Source organism: Sus scrofa, chromosome 11 (genome assembly GCF_000003025.6).
Source record: "Sus scrofa isolate TJ Tabasco breed Duroc chromosome 11, Sscrofa11.1, whole genome shotgun sequence".
In the NCBI taxonomy this organism is placed as follows: Eukaryota; Metazoa; Chordata; class Mammalia; order Artiodactyla; family Suidae; genus Sus; species Sus scrofa.
In genome coordinates, this window is record NC_010453.5 from 68,759,158 (window position 1) to 68,783,507 (window position 24,350).

Consider the following 24,350-nt stretch of genomic DNA (forward strand, 5'->3'; position numbering starts at 1 on the left):
AGGCCTTTAGTCTTCATCCTTTACTCCAATAAGAAAACTAGACTACTGCCTTGTTAAACAGCATGAGTCCCATGCCCTGATTTCACTTGTCGTGCTAACCCACTGAATATCCTCAGAACTTCTAACCAAATTCATAAAATTCATCATGGTCACAGAGATGACCAAAATTAGCTCTAGGGTGAATGAAATTAGGCAAAGACCAATCTGGGAGTATAAATAGTAAAATGAGCAGGTTGGAAAACAACAGTGTAGGATTTTAGGCCATGCAGGTGTTCACATGAATCAGATTTATCGTTCTGAGACCGAGAAGGTTAGGCACTGGTGAGAATTCTAATCCTAATGACTTTTAAATCTCTTGATTAAAAAATAAATTTCAAAGTCATTGCTAAGGATTCCCCGCCAATTTTTTTCAACCTCCATCCTCTGTATACCTATGTTATTATAAGAGATGAGGGCTTCCAGAGAGCCCAGGAGTGGAGCCCTTCCCAGAAGTCCTGAATAATGACAGCTTTGACTGTTGAGAGGCAGTACTTGTGAAATCCAGAAATGAATGGCAATATATACAAATGGACCATCAGCAAGGATTATGCTTGCTCCAGCACACCTCTAGCTCTCGAAAGACCACCTCCGGGTCTCAAAAAGAGTGGCTCACCACTCAAACCACCATCCTTACCAACAGCTAGAAAGGGGGAGAATTAAGAAGAGCTGTGATTGTAAACAGCAAAAAGGAAGTGACTAAAAGTACCTAAATAACCAGACATTACTTCAGATTCTGAGCATACTGCTCTGTCCGTTTAATTCTCCTTTTTCTTAGGCATTAAAGAAACTACCTTCCCATCTTAATATGGGAGTCTTGAATGAAAGCTTGAGGTTCTGAGACCCAAGTATTAGTCCCAGCTCTAATTTGTCAAGTGACCTTGGGAAGTCACTTAAGTGCTCTGGGCCTCAGCTTCCTCATCTGGAAGAGGACTGAGATCACAGGACACATTCAATAAGTATTTGCAGAAGGTTAAAGGAAATTTGTAAAATGGGTGTAGACCAGGAAATCTCAGATTCTTTCCAGGTTCGCCATTCAACAGATCTGTGTTTTTTTGTGGGTTTTTTTTTTTTTTTTTTTTTTTGTTACAGACTCTTGTCCCCTGTCATTTTAATCCTCTTCTGCAAAAGTATGGACCAGCAGAGGAATCTCTTTACTCAGTAAAATCCTAACTTACATTTTCTCATCACACTATTGTGTTACTCCTCAATTATGTTACAGCAAGAAGAAAGCATTTTCCTGTTAACCTGGTCACACAGTTATTTTTTTCAAACAATAATCAGTTGCCAGAGCATATTACTGTTTTCACAATGCTATGCAAAATTTCAAAAACTATTTAAGTATTTATATTTTCCTTCCGCCACTGTTTTCTGCTTGATTTCGAGAGTTCAGTGAACAGTTTCCAGTACCTTGTGTCTGATGTTTTTCCTCTCCATTAAAATCCTCAAGGGTTCCCCACCCCCCTCCCCCCTTTAGGAAGAAAAAAGAGATCTTTCCCCTGTAATTTACTTTGGCTTTCTCAAAAGTTGGGTAGGAAAGTCAGTATAATTCAGGTGGAATCTAAAATGTTCTTGTTGTACAAGTGTGTGCAGAAAGGAAGCCTATAATTTCCAAGCATTCTTTCAGGAAGTTTGTGTTCTCTGTCTTCCAGGGAGCCTTTACTTTCGGAGGGAGCATGATCGACATGCCATTACTGAAGCAGGCCCAGCACATTGTTACGCTTGCCACATCCATCAAGGAAAAATGATCTGCTAAATGAAGCTCTCATCAGGTGGGCTGAACATATACAGTGGGTTTCTTCAAGACAAACCAGAATACTCAAGGCAACTTGTTAGTATGCCAGAGTAGAGCCTTTCTCCCCTTCAGTTCATGTTAATCACAATTTTTTTTTTTTTTTTAGTTATCTCACTGGCCAGTTATTCCTCTAAAAATGAACTTCTTCTCTTTGGTTCCAAGCTTATGATGTTATTGTTCACAGATGTGTTACAAGTATGGACTTAAGATTTCGCAGGGAGATAGAGTAGTGGGGAGAGATGGGCTGTGAGGGGAAGCTAGGTCTTTAATGAAACAGATTTTTCCAGAATAATATACTCCCTTCACGCCGGTCACATTAGATGCTTCCTACATCGTTCATTTGTTCACTCGACGCCAGAAATAATTTTAAGAAAAGCCAACTTTTGAAAAAAATTATAACTGAATAAAGGGTTGGTGTTTATTTCACTAGTAATCTGATCAAACCACAGAGATGCCATAGAAAGGGGGTTCAGTACCTTACTGGTTTCTGCAGGTATCTGCTAAAAATAAATCGTCAAAACTGATTACTTTAACCTCCGCCCGCTAAAGGGAAGCATCCCTCTCTGGAACTGCGAGGAGATGACGATGAAAGCCCTCATCCCGGGCGAATACTTTGGGTCAACAGTGGCCAGTAATTAAAAAATAAATGTGCAGAAACACAAGGCCATCCATTCTCTCCCTTTATTTCCCTGTTTAACTGTTTGCCATTGAGGCCATTTCCCCCTGTAAATGTATGGCCGGGACAGGGCCCCTCAGCAATAAACTTGTAGCCTCTAAGAAGACACAATGCCACAGAGCTGGTGCATATGGTCCCCTGCGAGATTTGCATCACATTAGGGATGCTGCTACAGGTCATATGGGTGGTGTGGTTAACGGGCTTAGTAAAGCTGTTTTGAAGAGGTTAACCCAGCTTGTAGTAAAGGGTAAATAAACATAACAACCAGCCATTCTTCCCTATTCAGCATGTGCTCTTATATTGAAGGCTAAAGGGTATTGAAGCTGCGAAGGATCAACTTGTGTTTGCCAGAGGACGCCAATGAAATTTGAAACACCAACAATCAGAGATTTTGTTTCTGCTCCTCATTAAATCATGAGCTTTTGTGTGGAGACTCTGGACGACTGTTCTTTAAGAAATTAACAGAATAGGAAGTTTTAAACTCTACACCAACCTTTTCATGACCTACACAGCAGCAAGGCTGCTACTCTTAGACAAACACTGCAGGGAAGTCTGTTCTGTTTATTTAAATTTGTAAATAGAAAACAGTTGTTTTTTATTTTCATTTTTCACCTCCTCCTACGCCTTTTTTGTTTATTTCCTATGTGGCCCCTTATCATGTGCCCCAACCACGGGTCAGCTTTCCCCCGCTTCCTCCAGTTCCTCCAGAAGCCCCAGAGGGGAATCGAGCTGAAGGTTATAGACAAGGAAAGGTGCCATGGAACCAAAGCAGAATGGGAGAGGCCCACACACTGTCCTACAACACCCATCACTCAGTGCAGGGCAGTGCCAGCAGGCGCGCGAAGGAACCTGATCCAAGCTGGGTGGTTCTGGCAAACATACGTCTGAGACACCAACTAACATTCTCAAAGATGGAATCCGCTAAGACAGCTCTTAAGCTGAGATGGGGTGTGCTAGGCCAGGGTCCCACCTCCCTGGCAGCGCACCTCCCTCCTCAGAGCACCCCCCGCCACCCTCACCCCCCCAGAGCACTGGTCACCCAGGGCTGCTCCAGAGTTGCCTGGAAAGAAAGGTGGGAGCCCGCCTCGTCCTCACTCGGAGGGGCTGGAAGCAGGAAGATGGTGTCCCAGGCAACTTGGGAGATGACTGGCCTCCAGCCAAACTGGGCTTCAGGACTGCAGACTGTGGCAGGGGGTGGCAGTTACAGGAGAAGCCATCCCTCCAACCCATCGTGCAGCTGTGCCTGCCCAGGCTAGCAGTCATTGCGCACAGGGTGAACCAGGACCGTAGGTGTCCATGCAGCTGGACCCTCCGGCTCAGAACACGGGGACACAGGAGGACTGCTCAAAAGGCAGAAGAGGCCTCCTGTCATTTGGACCTGTCATGTTACACCCTCAGGGTGTTAAAAGCGTAGGCAGGGCCTATCTTCAACCAAAGAAGATAATAAAAGCCTTTCTTCATACTTCCCTACAGGCCCTTCCCATCCTCACGGGTTGGTCCAGATACCACCACCACCAAGCTTTGACAGAATGGAAGGGAGACATTCTAGTCTCTACCCTCTTACCCAGGCAACCCCAAACCCTACAGGTGGACTTCCCCGAGCCCAGAGCCTATTGAGAGCCAAATCCTGCCCTTTGAGGGACCTCAGATGCCGGGGTGAAGACATGCCCGTCTTCAGGAAAAGCAGTCCCCTCAGCAAGGTCTCCAGGTGGCCCTGAGAGCCTGGACCCGGCTAGATCTTACCCACCGCCATCCCCAAGGGGCCCAGAGGTTCCTGAGTTTCCCACCATGATGGACTGGTCGCCACACCCTTTATCTCAAACCACACTTTGTTCCAATAAAACCTTGCTGCTGAAGTTGCCCCAAGTGTCAGATGTATCATCTCCTCAACCCAGGGTCCCACTCTGAGCACAGACCCTAAAGATGGACCCAAAGAGCATTTAGTCAGGGCCAGAGAGCTGTGCTGCCTCATTCCTTAAAGAACAAGACTCCACGGCAAGGAGATGCTGGGAGACCAGAGGTATCCCCACTATTTTCCATCCCACATCTCCTCGATTCCTGAGTGGGAGAAGGTAACAGGGAGGAGGGAAGGCTGGGCTCGCGGACCTGCTCCACCTGGGGAGTTCCTCCCAGCTGGGAATCAACGGGCCAGGAGACCCTTGCAGTAACCTGATTAATTAAAAACCATACCTGTTTATATTTTGTGTAGCTCACCACAAGCCGCTTCGCCGTATCACCCCCCTGTTATTAATTCTTGGGGGCTAAATTATGGGTGACACTATTAAAACATTATCAGAACTAATGAGAAACAATTACTTAGAAAATGAGCCAGGACAAGATTGAGTTGAGAACATCAGTGGTGATCACTGTAGATTAGTTTAATAAATCATCAGGTGTAAGGCAAGACTGACTATATGTATGCAAAGCCCCGACACGGGAAAATGAAATTGAGAATTTTTTTTGCATAATTTTTTCATTAATCTCAATAGGACCCGCGTGGTGTAGATTGTTTTATTCCCTAATACCTTGCCTGAGGGGGGGGCAATAATGTCTTCATTGTTTTACTGAGGTCTTAATGACAATCTGTGACAACCTCATTTTAATGGATGGAGGATTATACCAGCACCGTCATGTTTTATTGAAACGGTGAGGGGAACTCCAGTGGAGTCAGGCACTGACCCTGAGCACACGTTGGGAAGTTCCCCGGCATCTGGATGCGGTTCCCTTCAGATTTATTGAACCGCTGCCCTGGCTTCCTCTCCTCCAGGGACTGACTGGGAAAAGCGTCTTCAAGAACCACCAAGATTTGCCTCCTTTGATGTGAATTGGAAAGTAACTCTTTGCCTGGCATATTTTGCTGTGTAATTGGTATAGACCATGTAGGTTTTTGGTTTGGGGTTTTTTTTAATTTTTTTTAAATTTTGAATTATTATGAACACCCTAGCCTCTAAGTTTTGGGGAGGTGGGGAAACTGACCTTCAGCAGGGACAATGCATATTCTCATGGAGTCTTAGGAGTTAGCAGGTTTTTCTTTGAAGGGCATTCTGCTTTTCTGGTTCCTGTTTATCTTGGAAAGCTAAGTGTTTTATTTTCATCTCCAGTACTTGGAAAACAGTTGATGGTACAAAACGGGTTCTGACATTAACCGCAGGATCTTGTGCGTATTAATGCAGCCGAGGGTCACCGAACCGGTCTGTAACCGCGAAGCATGTGCCACAGGCTCGGGGACACAGTACCCGCAGCCCGGAGACCCTACCCCCCGCGAGGTTTCGCCTTGCGACTTAGGGGGAAAGTAATTAGCAGACCTCAACATTTAAATGTTAAAACCTTAGTCTTTCTGCGCTTCATTTTAAATCGGAGTGGGGTGAGGGATTTAAGAGAGCGAACAAAATGGAAAATAAATTACTTCCAAATACCTAACGTAGTACTGGAAAGCTTGCGCAGTGGGACCGGGCAGCTTTTTTCTGTTCTGTGACGGGTGGTGGTGGTGGTTGGTTTGTTTAAATTCCAGCAATTATCTGGCAGCATATTTCCTTCCGAATCAGTAAGATTTGCCAACGAGGTAAAGCAAGCGATTTGTAGGAAGGAACCGAAATCAGCGTTAGTGCCTTTTGGAGGTTTGCTGCCGATCGAGCCCAGTTTCAGCTAAACGGGCTAAAGCCCGCAGGATTTATTTTACTTTATGTTTTACACACTCTTTGGGGATTTGTCGCTCGCGCCCGTCCTTTTGTTTTTGTTTTCTTCGATTGTAAGCGACACGCTCGATTTTACTCTGCTTCTTTCGAGGGGAGAGGCCGGCGAGCTCGGGAACCGCGCGCCCCGTCGGAAGAACATGCGCCCGCGGAGCCGGGACTCACCGAGTCCGCGTCCCCGCCGCCCGCGCTTCCCCAGGCCCGAGGTCGGGTGCGCGCCGACGCGGAGACCCGGGGCCTGGCCCGTGCGCCCCGCGAGCCGCTCCAGCTCTGTGGCCGCTGCCGGAGCTGCGGCCGTCGGGCGGGCGGGGCCGGGGCGCCCCGTGGGCCGGGACTGCGGGCCGCCTGGAGCCTGCGAGCCTGTCGCGCAGCCCCGCTGTAATGGTGGCAGATCAAAGGCTGCCCCGTGTCCCCGCGGAGCCCGGGACAATCCCGAGCCTTTGTGCGCTGTTGCTAGGAGCCCGAGAAACTAAGAGAAAGTGTCAGGAGCATGTTAATCAGACTCGTTACAGTGTAACAATAACGTCTCTCTCGGGTCTCCCAGGCCCGGCGCACCCCCGGCGCACCCCGCACACAGGCCGGACACCTGCGCGGGGGCCCTCGCGCCCGCCCTGGAGACCGGCGGGCCCCTGTGTCCCTCCAGCCCCGAAGTCGAAGTTGGCGCCGCAGCCAGGCGCCTGGACAAGCCCTGGGGGCCCTGCAAACGCCAGGGGCATCTCCCAGGCCTTGGTCTCCCAGACCTGAGCCCCGCGCCCTTAGCCTGTCCAGCTGGGAGCTGATCCCTGACCGGGGCACCTGTGGCGGATCCGGATCCCCTTGCTTTTCAGTCACTGAGTGGAATTGCCCACGCTATTCAGGCACTCTATTAGAATCAAGAGAAAAATGAACATTACGTTTCAGGTAACTTTTTGGTGGAGTTTCTTCAAAAGAGTCTAACTTTGCCGATTTCCCCCATCAAATCCAGAGAATACTTTAAGTGATAACCCCGAGTTTATGGAAGAAAAACCCTGAAACTTTGCTGCAAGTAAAGATTTTTCAGAGCTTTTTCCACAGAATCACGTCATTCATTCGTTTATTCATTCAACAAACATCTGTTGAGCGGCCTGGATGCCAGGCAGCTAGCCTGAAAGCCTTAGGACTGGTTCCGGGTGCACTTTTCTTTTAAAATTAAAATGCCCTTGTGTGAAGTGAAAGGAGGAGCAAAGGCGTAAAATAATGTCAAATGTCAAAACAAAAAGAAATGCCATTGGCTACTACAGCGACAGTAACGAGAGAGGTGCGAATTAAGAATTTAAAGCCTTTGAAAAAATACATGCCATATGCTTTGAAAACCAGCCACTTTTTTCACCTATTTCATCTCCTCCCCTCTTCTTTTGGTCTCTAGGAGTTCAGCCAGGCTGCAGTCCTGAAACCAGAGTCCCGCCTGAGGTCTGCAGCACAAGTCAGCCCTTCTGCATGTTTGTAAACAGCCTGTCAGATTTGCTAAGGGATCAAACACTGTGGGTCCTGGCCCCATTCTGCCCTTGGCCGGACACCGGGAACTGGAAAGCTGTGCTCAGTCTTAGGGCAGAATTTGGCCAACTCGAGGTGTTCTGCTCCAGTAGGAGCTCTGGTTCAGGAATCAGAATGAAAACTGAGGAAGAACAGAGGGGAGTTAAAACTGCCGAACCCTAAGTCAGAGACAAAGCTTCCTATCACCAGGAAGAGTAGAAAACAAGCCACTCTCAAATCACCTGTGCCTCCCTATTGACCAAGGGGGATCCTGCAAGGATATCAGACTTCTCGGTTGGTCAAAATCAATTTCTCTCTCACACTGTGTGGGCAGCATGTAGACATATAGCAAACTGGACCTGGTCCCAGAGATTAGTCTAAGCCCTGGAAGGAACTTTCCAGATTCTCTTCATTACATAAATAAGAGAGTGGATACACTGAAAACTCTCTCATGAAAAACAAAGATTAAACACCAACTACATGGTGATGTTAAAATATCTATCTAAAGGGGAGAAATTCAGTGAAAAGAAACCAGGGGTGGGGTTTTTAATTTTTTTGGTTTGGGGTTTCTTTTTTTGGTCTGCATAATACCACATAGCTGGTTTATTGTTTTGGTTTTTTGCTGGATTTTGTTTTGTTTTTACAATGAATCAAATTGCCTTAGTTATTAAGACACAGTAAAAGAACGGAGAGAAAAACGAACATTCCGTTTCAGAGAGCTTTGTGGTAGAGTTCCTTCAGCAGGCTATCCGCTCTAAGCATCTGGCTTATTTATGTATTTATTTTCTTTAAAAGGGCCCTTTTGCGTTCCATGGAAGTAAGAACATAAAAACCAACATGAACTCCTGGCTTAGAATCTCTGGGAAAACTGTGTTAATGACCCAAACTCCCAAATGAGGAAGGGAGCATTGCGTGTCCTCCATGGGAGTTCCAGAGACTACCATCCCTGCAGCAGCTTCCAGGGGAGCCTCCCCTGCAACGCTTCCCCCCATGTGGTGTGATGGAGCTCCCACTACCGCTACCGGGAGACCCCGCTGCCTTTCCACACCAGCCACACAGCGCCTCCCCCAAGGGGCCCTCCTAAACTATGCGGGACACTCCTGCGATAAGCCTTTGCACAAGCGGTAACCCCTCCCTTTCCATCCCCCCAACAAACTCCTTGACCATTCTTCAAGGCACAACTTGAAGGCCACTTCTGTGAGGGCTCCCTAACTCCCCAGAGACAACGTGCTGGCCACCCCAAGTCCTTCCATCGCATTGGAGATTTCTTTTGTGATACCGTATGTGTGTCCCCAAAACAGTGTGGAGGCCCTGAACAGTGGACACCGCCATGCACCTCCAGATGCCTCCCCTGCTCAGCTCTCACCAAGCCCTCCAAAGGCCCCCTGGAAGTGTGCTCATTAAAATCAGGCCCCGAGGAGTTCCCGTCGTGGTGCAGTGGTTAACGAATCCGACTAGGAACCATGAGGATGCGGGTTTGGTCCCTGCCCTTGCTCAGTGGGTTAATGATCCGGCATTGCCGTGAGCTGTGATGTAGGTTGCAGACGCGGCTCGGATCCCACGTTGCTGTGGCTCTGGCGTAGGCCGGTGGCTACAGCTCCGATGAGACCCCTAGCCTGGGAACCTCCATATGCCGCGGGAGCGGCCCAAGAAATAGCAACAACAACAAAAGACAAAAAGACAAAAAAGACAAAAATAAAATAAAATAAAATAAAATCAGGCCCCGAGACATCAGTTCATCCACCAGACATTTTGACTCCTGGATTCCTGCACATACTGGCCCTTTCAGTGGACTTGCTCAAGGTCACACAGCTGGCAAAACCAATAGTTCAGCCAAAGTCTGGAGATGAAACCACTAACCCCCCCCCACACACACACACACATGAGAATCCACAGATTTACAGTTTCACATTAAGTCTCCATGAAGGAAGTTCCCCGAGTTTTTTGAAGCAACAGGAAAATAGCGGAAGCCTCTTTTTCAACGGCCACCTCCCTGAGAGGCAGAGCCTGACCCTGGCAAAGGTATTCGAACTCAACCAACCAGTCATCCAGGGCAGCCAGGAAGCTCTGCCACCAGGCACCTCCCACCCCGAGGTGGGCCATCACGCCTTGCTCTCCGTGCCCCTCCCCGACTAAACAGTCCCTCCGCAGAGTTTGCAGGATGTCCCACTGGGGGGGGACTGGTCTCATGGCTGGAGAATGTCATGGGGGTTTAAGGAAAAGAGTTCCATTGGCGGGAGGAAGGAGCAGGGACAGAGGCTCAGGGACAGAGTTCCATTCGTGCCCATCTCAGCCCCTCGCCCCCTCCAAGGCCCCATCCTCCAAGGCCCCCCTCGGTCCTGCTATCACCTCTCACCCACCTAGTTCCCCTATCTGCCCTCCGGCTCCCATGTCCCCTTTCCTCTTTCTGATAATTTTACCTTCCTTCCTGACCTCACGATTCCCAAAATCAACAAAACTAACAGATGTAGGAAAAAAAAACAACAAAAGTGGATACAAAAAACTTTTTTCTAACAACATGTCCATGTTTTGGAGGTAAGTCTAGTGTCTTAAGTCGTGAGCTGCTTGGACCCTCTGCAATCCTTCATTTGCTGTGCACTTGGCACAGGCAGTTTATTGGCCCATTTTACTGCAGAGAGCCTGAGTGCAGGGGACAGAGCTAATATTGTACTTTGGGCATCAACATAGAAATGTCAGCAAGGCTGCTAATTATTCAGTAAATTAAATAGTGCTGCCAAAGCTGCTGTTTCTAATGTCCTACATTTGATCATGCTGTCTTAATGCAGAGCCAGCATTCAGATTCTATGTAAGTGATAAAGAAGATGAGAATCTGGCAAACTGGTTTCGGGTTCTCTACGTTTTAGTAGAAGTTATTTGAGAATGCAGTCTGAAATTCATGTGGGAACCCAGAATGATGCTTATAAATAACAAAGTTTAAGAATATAAAATTTGACTTCTTATTTCTTTGGGGGGAGGACATTATCAGAAAGGTAACAGTAAATGACTACAGAAACAGGTATTTTCAAATTATGATAAACATTCCATTTTAGATTACTGAGGGTGTGACCCCCCCAAAATCATTTTTCACAACTTCGCTTCATAAAGACCTTTTTAAGAAACCAGTCAGTCTTTGCATCATCTAAGGAATTTTACATTGTGACACATATTTGTGAAACTACTTAAGGTGAATATTTTCAAAATAAGTAGCAAATGAATGGGTCATGAATTTGCATGCACTGCCTCTGAAAATGAGCACATTTGAAAACAGTTTGTTCACAAGGCGCCATTGGCCTTTTTCCTTCCTTCTCCAAGAGCATATGTGTTGCATTAGTTCTCAGAAGAGAGAGCGTGTTTTCATAGCCTCCAGTGCTGCATTTGTAAAAATCATGATGATTTTAGGACTACACCTTCATTTTTTGAATTTTCAAAACTTGTCCCTTTTTACTCTTTTATTTTCTTTCGACAAAACAAAGCTCAGAGAACCCCTTTAAGAAATTTTATACATTCCCACAGAGTCCCAGTTTGTTGACCTTCAGGCCACAGAGTAAAACCTTTCTTTTAAGTCAAGCATTTCCCCATTGGGAAGCGCTCCAGCTTTTTCTTTTTATGAGGAATTTTAACTGCTGGACTTAATTTAATTATTGTATTTTGTACATACTCCCAGAAGCCCCAGGGCATGAGCTTTTCTTTTTTCAAAACTTTCAAATGAATATCTTTAGAAATGCACATTTCTGATGGTAACCTTACTTCTTTCACACGTATTTCTAATCTAAATAGCAAACTTGGATCATTCTGTCTCCTGACACATTCGTGGAGAGGCTTCAAACTCACATGGCTTTGCCAGAGATCCTCAGAATATAGTCATCTGAGTTCTGAGTGTGGGAGCCCAGGTTTCCTAACAAGAAAACAAAAACTGTCTCCAGTTGAACTACATTTTCCAACTTGATGGTTCTGGGCACATAGTCTTCAGTAAGAAGGGTTCCTGGGTTGCAGGCAGTAACGTGCTGGTCCCATGGCTACAGTCCGCCACCATCTGTCCCTATAGTTTCTATGAGATACTTCCCCCAACATCAGCTGCTCCTCGCGGATCCCAGCAGAGGCTCATGTGTGAACACACACACACACACAGTTGTCATCCCATGCTGATGGCAAAGATTCAATATCTTCATTTCTCATCTCTCTTTATCCATAAACATTTTCATTTGAGCCTTCTGATTTTCCCCTGGAAATTAAAAACTTGGACCACATCTTGACTCTCAAAGGTGAAAAATATTTGGGGACAGGGTATTAACTTAAACTCATTTGGCAATATTGGAATGTGGAACAAACATACATTTTCCAAATTCATAAGCTCTGCCCAAAATATTTCATGAGAGTTGGGCCACTTATGAAGTAAGCTTCATTTTAGGACTTGCGAGACCTCTGAATTTAGGAAGATGTTTGTAAGTAGAATTATCTGCTAGGTGAATCTGATTATCTTATGTATTTTAATTTAAAATGTAAAATTGCTAATAAATAAAATTTAAAATTCTAGAAATCACAGCATTTTGGTGCCAAAGAAGGCCTTTCCAGGTCACCTATGCCAAAGATCTGGATGTGGGCTGCATATTCGAATTGCCTGGTGGACGTTTAGTAAATACTCTAGTCTGAACCATCATTTTGCAGATTAAAAAGAGAAACACCCAAACACAACTCTAAAAGTTGCAATATGGCGTTTACATTTGAAGTCTAAGGAATAATACTATAACATGTTTTGGGGACTCCTGGCCAGGCGAAACTTTAAAAAGCAAGCTCACTCAAGTTTCCCTAATTATCCTTTGAGCCACACAAATTGTAAGATTTTTTTTGACTGATTTTTCCCATGTGATATGCTTTCTAATTTTATGCACATTGACATCCCTGACAGATCTTGGAAAAGGCTGGAATAGTCAAAGCCTTGAACTATCTCACATTTAACTTTTTTTCTTTTTTTGGGGAGGGTATTTTTAGGGCCACACCTTCAGCAGATGGAGGTTCCCAAGTTAGGGGCCCAATTGGAGCTGTAGCTACTGGCCTACGTCACAGCCACAGCAACACCAGATCTGAGCTGCATCTTCGACCTACACCACAGCTCCTGGCAACGCGGGATCCTTAACCCACTAAGCAAGGCCAGGGATCCAACCTGCATCCTCATGGATGCTCGTCAGATTTGCTAACTGCTGAGCCACAACGGGAAGTCCTCACATTTGCCTCTTAAAAGACGGTACCCTTGTGTGGATGGCGGCTTTACTTAAAAGTTTGCCCTCTTCACTGGCAGTGTCCTGCTTCATGACTAGTATTCTGTGAATTCATTTTTCTTACATATATTTAAAATACATACATTTGTCCCAGTGTCATCTGACGATCTCAAAACATTTGAACCATGGAGCTTTACCCTGTACCATTTTTATAAAAACAGAACCAAAGAGACAAACAGCAGCTCATCCGAGTGAGTCCCCTGAAGGCGAAGGGAGCTTTGCTACCGTCTCTGACGGCCTCTCCCTCTCGAGGGCAAGGGAGGCCGCGCGAAGAGCAAGGGCTCCTTCTGGTGAGAAGCCTTGGGGCCGGCTGTGTAAACGCTGGCTCTCGCCCGCCTCCCCCAAGACCAGCTCCTCCCTCACCTCTCCCACTCCTCGTCCTCCTTCTCCCCCTTCCCCTCAAGGAGGGCGCGCTGGCGGGTCGCGAGGGGAAAGGAAAGGAAAGGAAAGGGGGCGCTCCAGCCAGAGGACCTCCCGGGAGAGATCCTGGAAGCTTTGATCTCAAGGATTTGCCCTGGGCTGAAAGACCTCTGTTGGCCACTCCTCTAGGATCCTAATAAGGCCAGGACCTGGGATCACAGATGCAAACCCTTTTTAACGCTGCGATGCAGATTAAAGCTGTGGAGCTGCTGCGAGAGACGGTGTGTTAATACGTGGCACCTACGCAGAATGCGTGCAAGGATTCTCTGCTCCAGCGGACGTTAATTGAGTTTCTGTTGTGTGCCTGGGCTAAGTGACGTCACTGCGTCAGTGATGGGCTAAGAGGGAACTCCCGGGCTGGCCCTAGGCCCCTGTATCAGTGGTTCGGTCAGAAACGAAAGCAGCGGGGCGGGGCGGGCCTTTCTTATTCTGCAACCCCCCCCCCATTCTTTTCTAATTACTCTTCCTAATCCTTTACAACAGACATGCAAATTAACCAAGAGCGCTGCTCCAGGTCTGAGACTGGAAAAAGGAATAAAAAGGGAAGAAATCTCAAAGTGTCTTAGAGGTAGATTCTCATGGAGCCATACAAAAAGAATGTTTATAAAAAGATTAAAAAACATTAATGGCAAAGAGAACGGCTGAAAAGCTTGCCCTTGCTTATTTCACTGTCTGCTCCTACTCAGAAAAATGTGTGTTGCCATTTCATTTTGTCGCTGCTTTAAGATAACTAGAGGTAAAGAAAATAAGTCTGGGCAAAAATGAGAACTTGGGTGAGAGCTAAAGTTCATTATTATTATTATATTATTACAAGAGTGGTAAGACACTGGGCCAGAGAAAATTTAAAGTAATCATGTAAGGTTTTTGACAATCAAGCTTTATCTTTTTTGTCTTTTTAGGGCCGCACCCATGGCATATGGAGGTTCCCAGGTAGGGGTCCAATCGGAGCTGAAGCCGCCAGCCTACGCCACAGCCACAGCCACAGCCACGCCAGATCCAAGCCATGTCTGCTACCTACACCACAGCTCACGGCAATGGCGGATCCTTAACCCACTGAGTGAGGCCAGGGATCAAACCCGCGTCCTCCTGGATGCTAGTCGGGTTCGCTAACCACTGGGCCACAACTGGATCTCCTAAATCATTTTTTGGGTGATAACCTCCAAGGCCTGGAATCCACAAGGCTGGTGGCAGCGTGACTGGTACAGTTCTCCTGGGAAGTATTCAGCAATGGGCATCAACAGACTTACTGTCATTTACTTTGTCATCCAGCTGTGCCTTTTACATCTGGATCTGGGCAATTCTATCATCCTAAATATAGAAAAAGCCTCATTCACAAAGACAACTCACAGTCCCGTCATTTAAATTAGAGAGGTATGGGGGCCGTGGGAACCTGATGAAATATTAGCCACAAAGCTTGTTTCTGAAGAGAAAAATAAAAACCTTTTAAGGGATTCCTGTTGTGGCTCAGTGGTCATGGATCCAACTAGTATCTAGGATGACACAGGTTCAATCCCCGGCCCCACTCGGTGGGTTAAGAACCCAGTGTTGCTGTGGCTGTGGCAGAGGCCAGCAGCTACATCTCCAATTCGACCCCTAGCCTGGGAATTTCTATATGCTGCAGGTGTGGCCCTAAAAAGACAAATAAAATTTTTTTAATTTAAAAAAGAACTTCTTCTTTATAAAAAGAAAGAAAGAAACCTTTTCATAGAAAGTTTAAAAACAGACACCAAGCTGTATATGCAGAGTCTGGAGCTGGCCGGCCTGGGCTCTGCTGCTCCTGCTGGCTAACCTTCGGCAAGGAGGTAGCCTGTCTGTGCCTCGGTGTTATCATCTGTGAAGTGTGATAACCGTAGCCCGATCGAGTAGGATTGCTGTGAGACACCAGTGAGTTCGTGCTCAGAAGAGTACCTGGCACATAGCAGGCTCTCAACATACGGTACGGTAGCTGCTAATGTTACAGTGTGGTCCCAAGTCGGTTAAAAAGAAATCGCATTAGAAGAAAATACACCTCAATGGCAGCAATCTCTGTTTTAGGATGTCAAGACTACTGATCATTTTTACTTTGTCTTTTCCCTTTTTTGCATTTCCAAACTTCTCATTAAAGATGTATCAAAATTGTTAAACCAAGTTGGAGCTAATTACAAACAAAATCTACATTTGAAACCACCGCTTTTGATCATTCTAGGGTTACACCTAGAAGGCCCGGAGTAGAGAGGCCCCAGCGGGGAGTTTTCATAGGATCTGAAGCATCCTGGGGCCAGGACTGGGGTACCGGCTTCCAAGGACTCCTCCTGCCCTGGGCACCACGTCACTTCTTGTCACAGGGACAATGGGCTCGGCTGTGTCAGGTCACCAACTGCACCCTGACTGGCAAGAAAGTGATTCCCAGTCGCCCCACCCCCCACGCCCTGTGGGCACTGGGAAGCTCCTGCTCCTTCTCCTTAAGTAGAGATCTTGATGCAGTTAGCAGCCTCGGAGAATTAGAACAGCGGTCGAGGGAATTTTTCAGACACTGCCTCGGCGGTGGAGAAAGAGCTCCTGAAGCCTGTGCTCCTGCACTGCAGCTGTCCAGCCTCGGGATGCCTTCTCCCAGGGCGGAGGCCAGTCTGCTCTGTTTACACACCTGGACCTGGTGTGAAGGGCAGTTTGGAGGGAGGGGGGCTCCCCTGGCCATTTGTGGAGTTGTTCCCACTTCCCAGCAGCAGGCTATAGACCAGCCTTCCAAGAAATACCAGAAGCCAAGTGCACTATCTGTCATCACTTAATAAAGCTTCGAGCTTTTTTTTCTTTTTTTGGTCTTTTCTAGGGCCGCACCCACGGCATATGGAGGTTCCCAGGCTAGGGGTCTGATCGGAGCTGTAGCCGCCGGCCTAGGCCTACACCAGAGCCACGGCAACACCAGATCCGAGCTGCGTCTGTGACCTACACCACAGCTCACCGCAACGCCGGATCCTTAACCCACTGAGCAAGGCCAGGGATCGAACCCGCAACCTCATGGTTCCTAGTCGGATTCATTAACCACTGCGCCACGACGGGAACTCCTAAAGCTTCGAGCTTTGCATGTAACAAAAGGGGACGAAACAGCCCAGCCTCACATTGCAGGAACCCAAGAATCATTCCATCGGCTCCACGTGGAAAGGGCTTTCTCTTCTTCTAACGTTTAACTATTAGATCTAAGATGAGCAACAAGGCTCCTAGTAAATAAAATAGGAATAAAATAGGAGTTCCCTGATAATGCAGTGGGTTAAGGGTCTGGCATAATCACTGCTCTGGCTCAGGTTGCTGCTGTGATGCGGGTTCAGTCTCTGGCCCGAGAATTTCTGCATGCTGCAGGCAGGGCCAATTTTTTTAAAAAAGAGGAATAAAATAACTGTTTGCAACTTGACTTCATCACACAGTATGGAAAGGGGGGAACTGATAAGTTGCAATAAGCAGTAGTATTCTTTGAAAAATAGACAAGTGTGTCAAATTTAAACAATGTCAGCGTCATTTTTCTATATTTTTATGAGGTTGGAATTAAACCAGAGACAGAAAATGTATTTACTGTGTTCATTCCTAGCACCTAGCACAGTGCTTGCTGTTGACATTCGTTGAATGAATCAGTAATGCATTGATGGACAAAGGAGAGGTCTCTCTTTTGTGTTAGATGGGACATAGAACAATAACTCAGCACCCCACTCCTAAAGGCTCACTCTAGGAGTTCAGGTCCTGGCTCAGTGGTTAACGAACCCGACTAGCATCCATGAGGACGTGGATTCAATCCCTGGCCTCCCTTAGTGGGTTAAGGATCTGGCATTGCTGTGAGCGTGGTGTAGGTCGCAGACTCCGCTTAGATCCTGTGTTGCTGTGGCTGTGGTGTAGGCCGGCAGCTACAGCTCCAAGTGGACTCCTAGCCTGGGAACCTCCATATGCCATGGGTGCGGCCCCAGAAAAACCAAAAAAAAAAGGCTAAAGACTCACACTAGTGGTAGAGCCAGACACACAAATAAAAAATGACTCAAATATAATGTGACTGATTTCTGAGACCATACAACTAATAGTCAATACTCGTATTTCAGCTGCTCCTATGTGTCAAGTACTTATACATAGTAAAATGTAATTCTTTCCTTCAAAGTTCACAGTATGGAAAACACAAAGCATAGGAGACACAATACCACGAGGAAGGCCAAACAGAAATGTGGACTCGGCAGAGAGGCCACCTGGCTGAATTTAATTATGCAGACTCTGGCATTAGACTGCTTGAGTTCACAGAGTTGTGTGACCTTAGACAAGTTGCTTAGCCTCTCTGGACGATTCTGTTTGCAAAATATTATACTGGGACTTAAAGGGTTGTTATTGGGTATAAAAGAGTTAATATCGAATACCAAATATAAATAAATGTGAAATAAATCTTTCCTGTGTTCTATGCATCATTAAGAACTCTGGGGAGTTTCTGTCGTGGCTCAGAGGAAACAAACCCAACTAGCATCCATGAGGACACAGGTTTGATCCCTGGCCTTGCTCAGTGGGTTAGGGACCTGGTGTTGCGGTGAGCTACGGTGCAGGTTGAAGACACAGCTCAGACCTGGCGTGGCTGTGGCTGTGGTGCAGGCCGACGGCCACACCCCTGGCCTGGGAACCTCCACCTGCTGCAGGGCCTGTGCGGTGTCTCTACGCTTTTTCCTGATGATTCTCCCCTGATGGGACTGAACCGAATGCAACTGCACAACTGTGGACTCGGGGTCATCAGGGAAGGAAAGGTAAGATTCTCACCCTTTGTGGGAAATAATAAACATTTAGCCAAAAGAAAAAATTCTCAGAGCCAAGAAATACCTCGAGGAGGATTGCAAACTCGTTCTGAACAACCACGACCCCTTTCTCCCTGGTCCAGCGCAGACGTGGCCATCAGCTTCGGCATCCTTTCCAGCCGAGTCCAGAGGCAGGCTCCGGACTGCTTCCCGACGGGACCCTGGCAGTGCCCGCTCTCTAGGGCCGGCGTCTCGTCTCCACGTCTCCGGCCTAAACTGTCCCTTAGGGTCAACCTCATTGGACACCCTTCCCCCAGGACTGAAGCCCAGCTCCCAAAATGGCCCGCCAGCCCCACTCCCGAGAGCTTCCCCATGGAGTGAGTCCTGCTCAGCACACTCCGCTGTGGGTCCACGGCCCCCGGCTAACTCCCTGACCTCAGCTAAGCCGGCGACTGAACCCTCCGTAGGTGTCCACAGAGCTGAGCCCGGCCCTGTCTTCCCACCAGCCAGGCCCGGTGTGACTCTGTCCGCAGGGTCCCCGCATCATGTAACAGGCCCGGCCGCCCTTGCCCCCACTCGACGTAACTGCCAGTGAACTTGAGGTTGTATGGGTCGGACACCTGAGAAGAGGTGAAGGCCAGCAGGGGTAGGAGGGTGAGGGATGGCGAGTGAGGGGGCTCCAAGGTGCTTGCAGGGACTGCCTCGCTGACCTTCCTAGGAAAGGATGGGTGGGGGGCACTGGAGGGCTTAGATCACTCCCGTTAGCGAGGGGGCGTCTGCGGGGACCAGGGGACAGTCCCCCCTGTCTGCCTTCCCAGCCCCCCCTTTTTTTTTTTGCCTTGTAGGGCCACACCCATAGCATATGGAAATTTCCAGGCTAAGGGTTGAATCAGAGCTACCGCTGCCAGCCTGCACCACAGCCACAGCCACACAGGACCCGAGGCGCATCTGCAGCCTACACACAGCTGGCTGAGCGAGGCCAGGGATGCAACGGGCATCCTCACGGATACTAGTGGGATTCGTCTCCCCTGCACCGCGACAGGACGTGCGCCCAGCCCCTCGTAAGTCAGGGCTGACTTCCCTAAGCCCCTTCCTTCTGGAGCCGCACCCTGGACGACCGAGCAGGGAAGACTCGGTTAGGAGTTCCAGCCCCTCTTCAACGGGAGGGCCGTTCCCTGGGAAGCTCAGCCTTGGCCTCTCCCTCTGTTCTGCCTCCCCCCTCTGCCTGCCTCCTCCCTCCGACTCTGTCTCTCTTGGCCTCGTCTCACGCAGCTCATGCTCAAGTGCTCCCGAGAGTCAAGGGCTGGCATCGCCTGGTCATCCGCGGGACAGCCTGGACCCCTCCTCTGCTCCCGGACCGGCCACTCTTCCTGAGCCGGCCTGCAAGGCAGCTCGTCCAGGGCCCTTCTCTTAAAGGCTCTGTCCACGTTTCCAATGCAGGCTTCTCTTCTGAGAGTTTACAAGTCAACCGGGAAACAAAATGAGCCCCGGCAGAAGGGCGTCTCACAAGGGAGCAAACCCAGGCCGAGAGAGAACCCAGAGCAGTGACTCGGCATTGAAATCTTGGCCACTTTCGTCTCTGCATTAAACGTGGATTTGTGTGGCATGCAGCCGCTTCTTTTAATTGCTCCAAATAAATATCCTGGGTGATTTCGAGAAAGACTTGTGCAGCGGCAGCACGAGCCCGTATTAGCAGGAAGGGCTTTAGGGTACTGTGTGCTGAGAAAGGCGTTACATAAATTGAAACTCCTTTTGCTCAGAGCCGAGTCCTGAAAGTTCATGCAGTGAAAAACATTTCTCACCGTGCACAAACTGTGAATTGTACATAAAATTAAATTTTCTGATTAAAATCTGCATTGTTGGACCTCCTGCTGGCTGCCACCATTTTGCTGAAATAAGATACTATTTGCGGTAATGGCAGCAAAGGGAAACCTGTTATCACTGATTGTAAACTGGCTTCACTCCTACAGCTTAAAAATCTGGAGAGCTTTATTGTGCAAACATTGCATTTTCCGTACAAATATTAGAGTGAAGCTTTACTACTGATTCATCAGCCAGGGTGAAAGCAGGTTTACAGTCCGACCCCGACAGCCCTAAATCTTGTTCATGCCCAGCCCTGGGCTGCAGTTAAGGCTCTGAGAGGTGGAAGGTGCCAGGAGGAGGAGGAGGTGGACATACGTAACTGCAATTTTTGAATTAAAAAAAAAAAAATCTTTCTCCACAATGGCATTATTATTGGAGAGAGGAAGGAAGGAAAAGATGGGGTCTTAGAAAGATTTCAAATTTAAGAACCCACCCTTCCCCCACCCCTGGTCCAGGAAACTGACAGGGTTGCCTTTTAAGGGTTTACCTACCGCCCAGCCCCCAGCCCCAGCCCCTCTCCCTCCACCGCCAGCCAACCTCCGAGCTCCAGTTCTGAGAATCAGCCCCAGAGAAATCAACTACAGCTCTGCACAGCATCAGCAATAGGGGGGTCCAGGCTAATAATTTTGTTTGACAAATGCAGAATCTGAAAAAGTGAAGATTGTTTTCTCCTAAGAAGACGTGTGCTCAGAATTAGAACCCCCAGGGTTGATTTTCATCTTTTGTTTCCCTAGCTTTTGGTTCGCAAGTGAACGCTCTCCAAAAGTCAGCATTGGCCAGGCACACATAAATATTTTTTATTCCCTTCCAACCACTAGAATAAGATTGTCCTTCTCTTTCATTTTCTAAATCATTTTCTTGCTTGGGTAATACAAAATAGCTTTGACTTACAAAGGAAGACAGGGTGGGGGGCGGGGAGGGTTTAGCAAAATGATTGATCCAATTTGCTGCATCTCATATTTTGACAAAATAAAGCCAGAACGAACCGATTTCTCAAGGAACAAACAACCTAGTCCATGCACAGTGAATCGCACCACGTCTTTTTCTAGAAGAGCTTGAGGGTTACAGGCAAAACCAGGGCTAGAGTAGTATAAACTCAGCCACTTCCTCTGAGGGAGCAAATGCCGGGGAAGGGGGTTGAGGTGGACGGAGTCAAAGAGCCCAAGTTCAAAGGCACAGACCACCTGGAAGGCGTCGAGGTAAAACAGACGAGATCGCGCGCGTGCACACACACTCCAGGTAGGGCTCGGAGTGTCCTTTTGCAGCTCCTTTGCCCTAAAAGCACATCCTCAGTATTCATTTGCGTCAGTCTCAGCTGCCCCACCTGTGGGGAAAATAGCTGGGGGCAGAGACAGGAAGTGCCTTGTGGGTTCCTGACCCAATCAATCCCCAAGTACCGCCTGGCCGCTGCCCGAGAGTTTGGGGAAACTGCTATTATTATGCTTACTTCTGCTTCAATTGCATAGTGATTCAATAAATTAAAACATTTACACATCTATGAATTAGCTCTCGTTGAAAAATTATTCCTTTGGCTTTCTTTTCTCCCTCTAAACCTCTCTTATATTTTCTACTCTTTCATGGCACCAACCTGAGTTTCTTATGTGGTCACAGTGGATTAAAAATGTTAACCTGTGTTCCCCTCTCTTCTTACTGGCCACGCACACATGCCCTCTGTTTGAAAACCGATCGCATAGAGTCCTAATACCTCACTCACTCATTCAATAATGTACTGAATTCACTGGGTGCTAGGAGCCAGACTCTCACCTGAGTATAATACTCTTGGGAGCGGAATCTCACTCAAGAGTTGTGCCAGCCTGAGAAATAATCAGAAATCCCAGCTTTGCTGTCTTTTAAACCAGGATGTAAAGATCCTGAGAGAATCGACAAAAGGAGCTTGCACCTGATGTGCCCCTCCTCCCAACTTCACTTCTCTCCTTGCCCCACTTCCTGCCTCTTTGCAAGTATCCTCACCTCCAGGTCCTCTCCCTGTTCCCTCGAGGGCTCCGCTGCCCAAAGGACTCTTTCTATGGCTCAGTTATCGCCTCTGGTCTTGACCAAAGATGGAAGGCTTCACTTCCCCATGCCTCTGCCCAAACTTTGCCTCCATCGTTGCTTCAGGCTTCCACTGATTTCTTCGAATAGTCATCACTGATTTGTTTCTCTAAGGACAGTCATCAACAATATTCCAGTACAGTTTGTAGCAAGAAATAATGTCTGTCCCTGTATAGGGCATCAAAAGTCACTGACGGGACAGATGCATCCAAAGACAAGGCAAGATTTAATAGGCTGGCCAAGCCAAGGAGACCCTGCTCATGTGCCCTGGCGAGCAGAGCCATTGAGTGGGCAGCCTGACAGTGGGGCAGGAGGGGAATAGCAGGGGTGGGGAGGAGTCTGGGGTACTGCTACCATGCCCGCCCCCCAGCTCCAAGGCCCTCGTGCCCAGGCATGCCCTGAAGGGCTAGATCATGAGGTCCTGCCCCTCGCTTGCAGGTATCAGAGAGCCCTAAAAGGGATGGAAATCTTGGTCTCCCCCTCAAGGAAGAGATGGACCCTCAGACAGGAATCAGCAATTCTTTTTTCTTTTTTTTTTTTTCTTTTTTGGTCGCCCCATGGCATATGGAGCTCCCAGACCAGGGATCAGATCCAAGCCACAGTTGCAACCTCAGCCACAGCTGCAGAAACACTGGATCCTTAACCCACTGTGCCGGGCTGGGGATCGAACCTGCATCCCAGTACTCTCAAGATGCTGCTGATCCCGTTGCACCACAGTGGGAACTCCAGGAATCGGCAATTCTGATGGATGGCCATCCCCCGGTTCTCTTTCCCGTTGCTTCACCAAAGAGAAAAGCCAAGCTCCATCTCTCCATGAACCTGCTCCTCCATCACAGACCAGAAAGGACCCAGGTTGATCAGGCCAATAGCCCCAGAAACCCCTCTTCTTCGGCCAGAATGAGGCGTTGGAATCCTGTCATTCAGCAAGAAGAGGATCCATGTCAGGTTCCTCTCTCATCTCTCTCCATCCCGCCATCTTTCTCTTGGTATGGAGTGTCTTTTTTCTGTCTTTCACCTACTTCTTGTCCCCTTCCTGAATTCTAGCTCTTTCTTTTGGGTTGGCAGACACCAGAGGGCAACATTTTACTTACTAGTCAATTCTTGCCTTTCACCAGTAGAGGGAAGAGTTTGAGAGAACCTCCAAGAACTGGGAGGTATGTGGAAATGATTTTGAAATATGGCATCAGCTTAGTGCAGTGCAACTGCTCTCTCAAAGGCATCTCGTGCCAAGGCATTCTGTTCCCGTCGGTAAATAATCTGTTATAAAACTGTTGCATTGCATATTAACTCACCAGAGCACGACACTGGCAAAATTTCCCTCCAGGCTATATTTTGCAAAGAGACAACTTTCACGTGATGTGAGACCTGAGATTAAACTAACAGAGGTCATGCATTATTCAAGGTCGAGCCGACATTCCACCCCTTCCTCACCACTTAGTCTTTTGAGGTCTGGTTTTCATTTTCTTTCACAAGCCCTGAATGGCTTGTTTTGAGTACCTGTCATCGTAGGACCCTGGGTGCTTTGCGGGTGCATGTGGGCTTAGTTGGGCAGGTGAAGTTGAGCCAATCAGAACAATTCATTATGAACCAAACAGCCTAGCCTGCAGGGCAGTAAGTATTCAAGCAGCCCCTCTTCAACTTGCAAGAGGCTCCTTCACCAGGGCCTGCCCATTCAGCCACGCATATTCAGGGAATTAGAGAAGGTTGATGGTGGTGTTGTTTTTAACAATTTGGAAGGGACGGACTCAGAAGTGAAACTTGCACCACTGAACTGACCATTCCCCACATAATTATCCTGACCAAGTTGGCACTAATACCTTTGAAAAGGAGACAACATAGAGCTATAGGCAATCTGTTCAACCATTGCAATTTGCTCAATTGTTTGGATCTAATTACCTGGCCTGGATATTTTCTGCTTGGTGTCCCCAGCCTTTCAACCATTTCCAAAGCCAGAGCTTTATCGAGAAGGTCTTTGAAAACTCCTTTAGCTAGAGTCTGTGACGCAGCCCCTCTTTAGATGCATTTTTGTATCTGAGGTGCTGAACTTGAGCCCATGACTTTGCCTTCATTTCTTCATCAACGTCCCTTCTCGGATTGATTACCTAAAGCAAGAGTTCTCATCCTCAAGTCCAGAAGTAGACGCGAGCATTTCCATGAATCCCTTGAAATTATCAGCAAAATTCTCTGTGTATGTACACAGCAGTGTTCTTGCACAGAGGGCCCATCAGTTTCCTTGGATTCTCAAAGGGCTCCAGGACCTCCTTCTTGTAGCTGCGCGGTCACGATGTCCTTGGCACAGAATTCCCCTCATCAGTATGCAAG

At 47.7% G+C, this 24,350-nt stretch overlaps 1 protein-coding gene across 8 annotated transcripts in view; it reads left to right on the forward strand.

Annotated features, from left to right (window-relative positions):
• Window positions 1–9,165, forward strand: part of CLYBL (citrate lyase beta like) — a 260,495-nt gene extending 251,330 nt beyond the window's left edge. For 2 of the 8 annotated variants that reach the window (XM_021065857.1, XM_021065863.1), the window contains exons 8-9: window positions 1,689–1,808; window positions 2,814–2,940. In XM_021065857.1, coding sequence (XP_020921516.1) covers window positions 1,689–1,784 — 96 coding nt within the window. In that variant the 3' untranslated portion in view covers window positions 1,785–1,808; window positions 2,814–2,940. Of the gene's footprint in view, window positions 1–1,688; window positions 2,941–3,980; window positions 4,368–7,583 lie in introns of those variants that run through there. The other 6 variants (XM_021065861.1, XM_021065862.1, XM_021065858.1 and 3 more) reach the window with 6 other exon arrangements.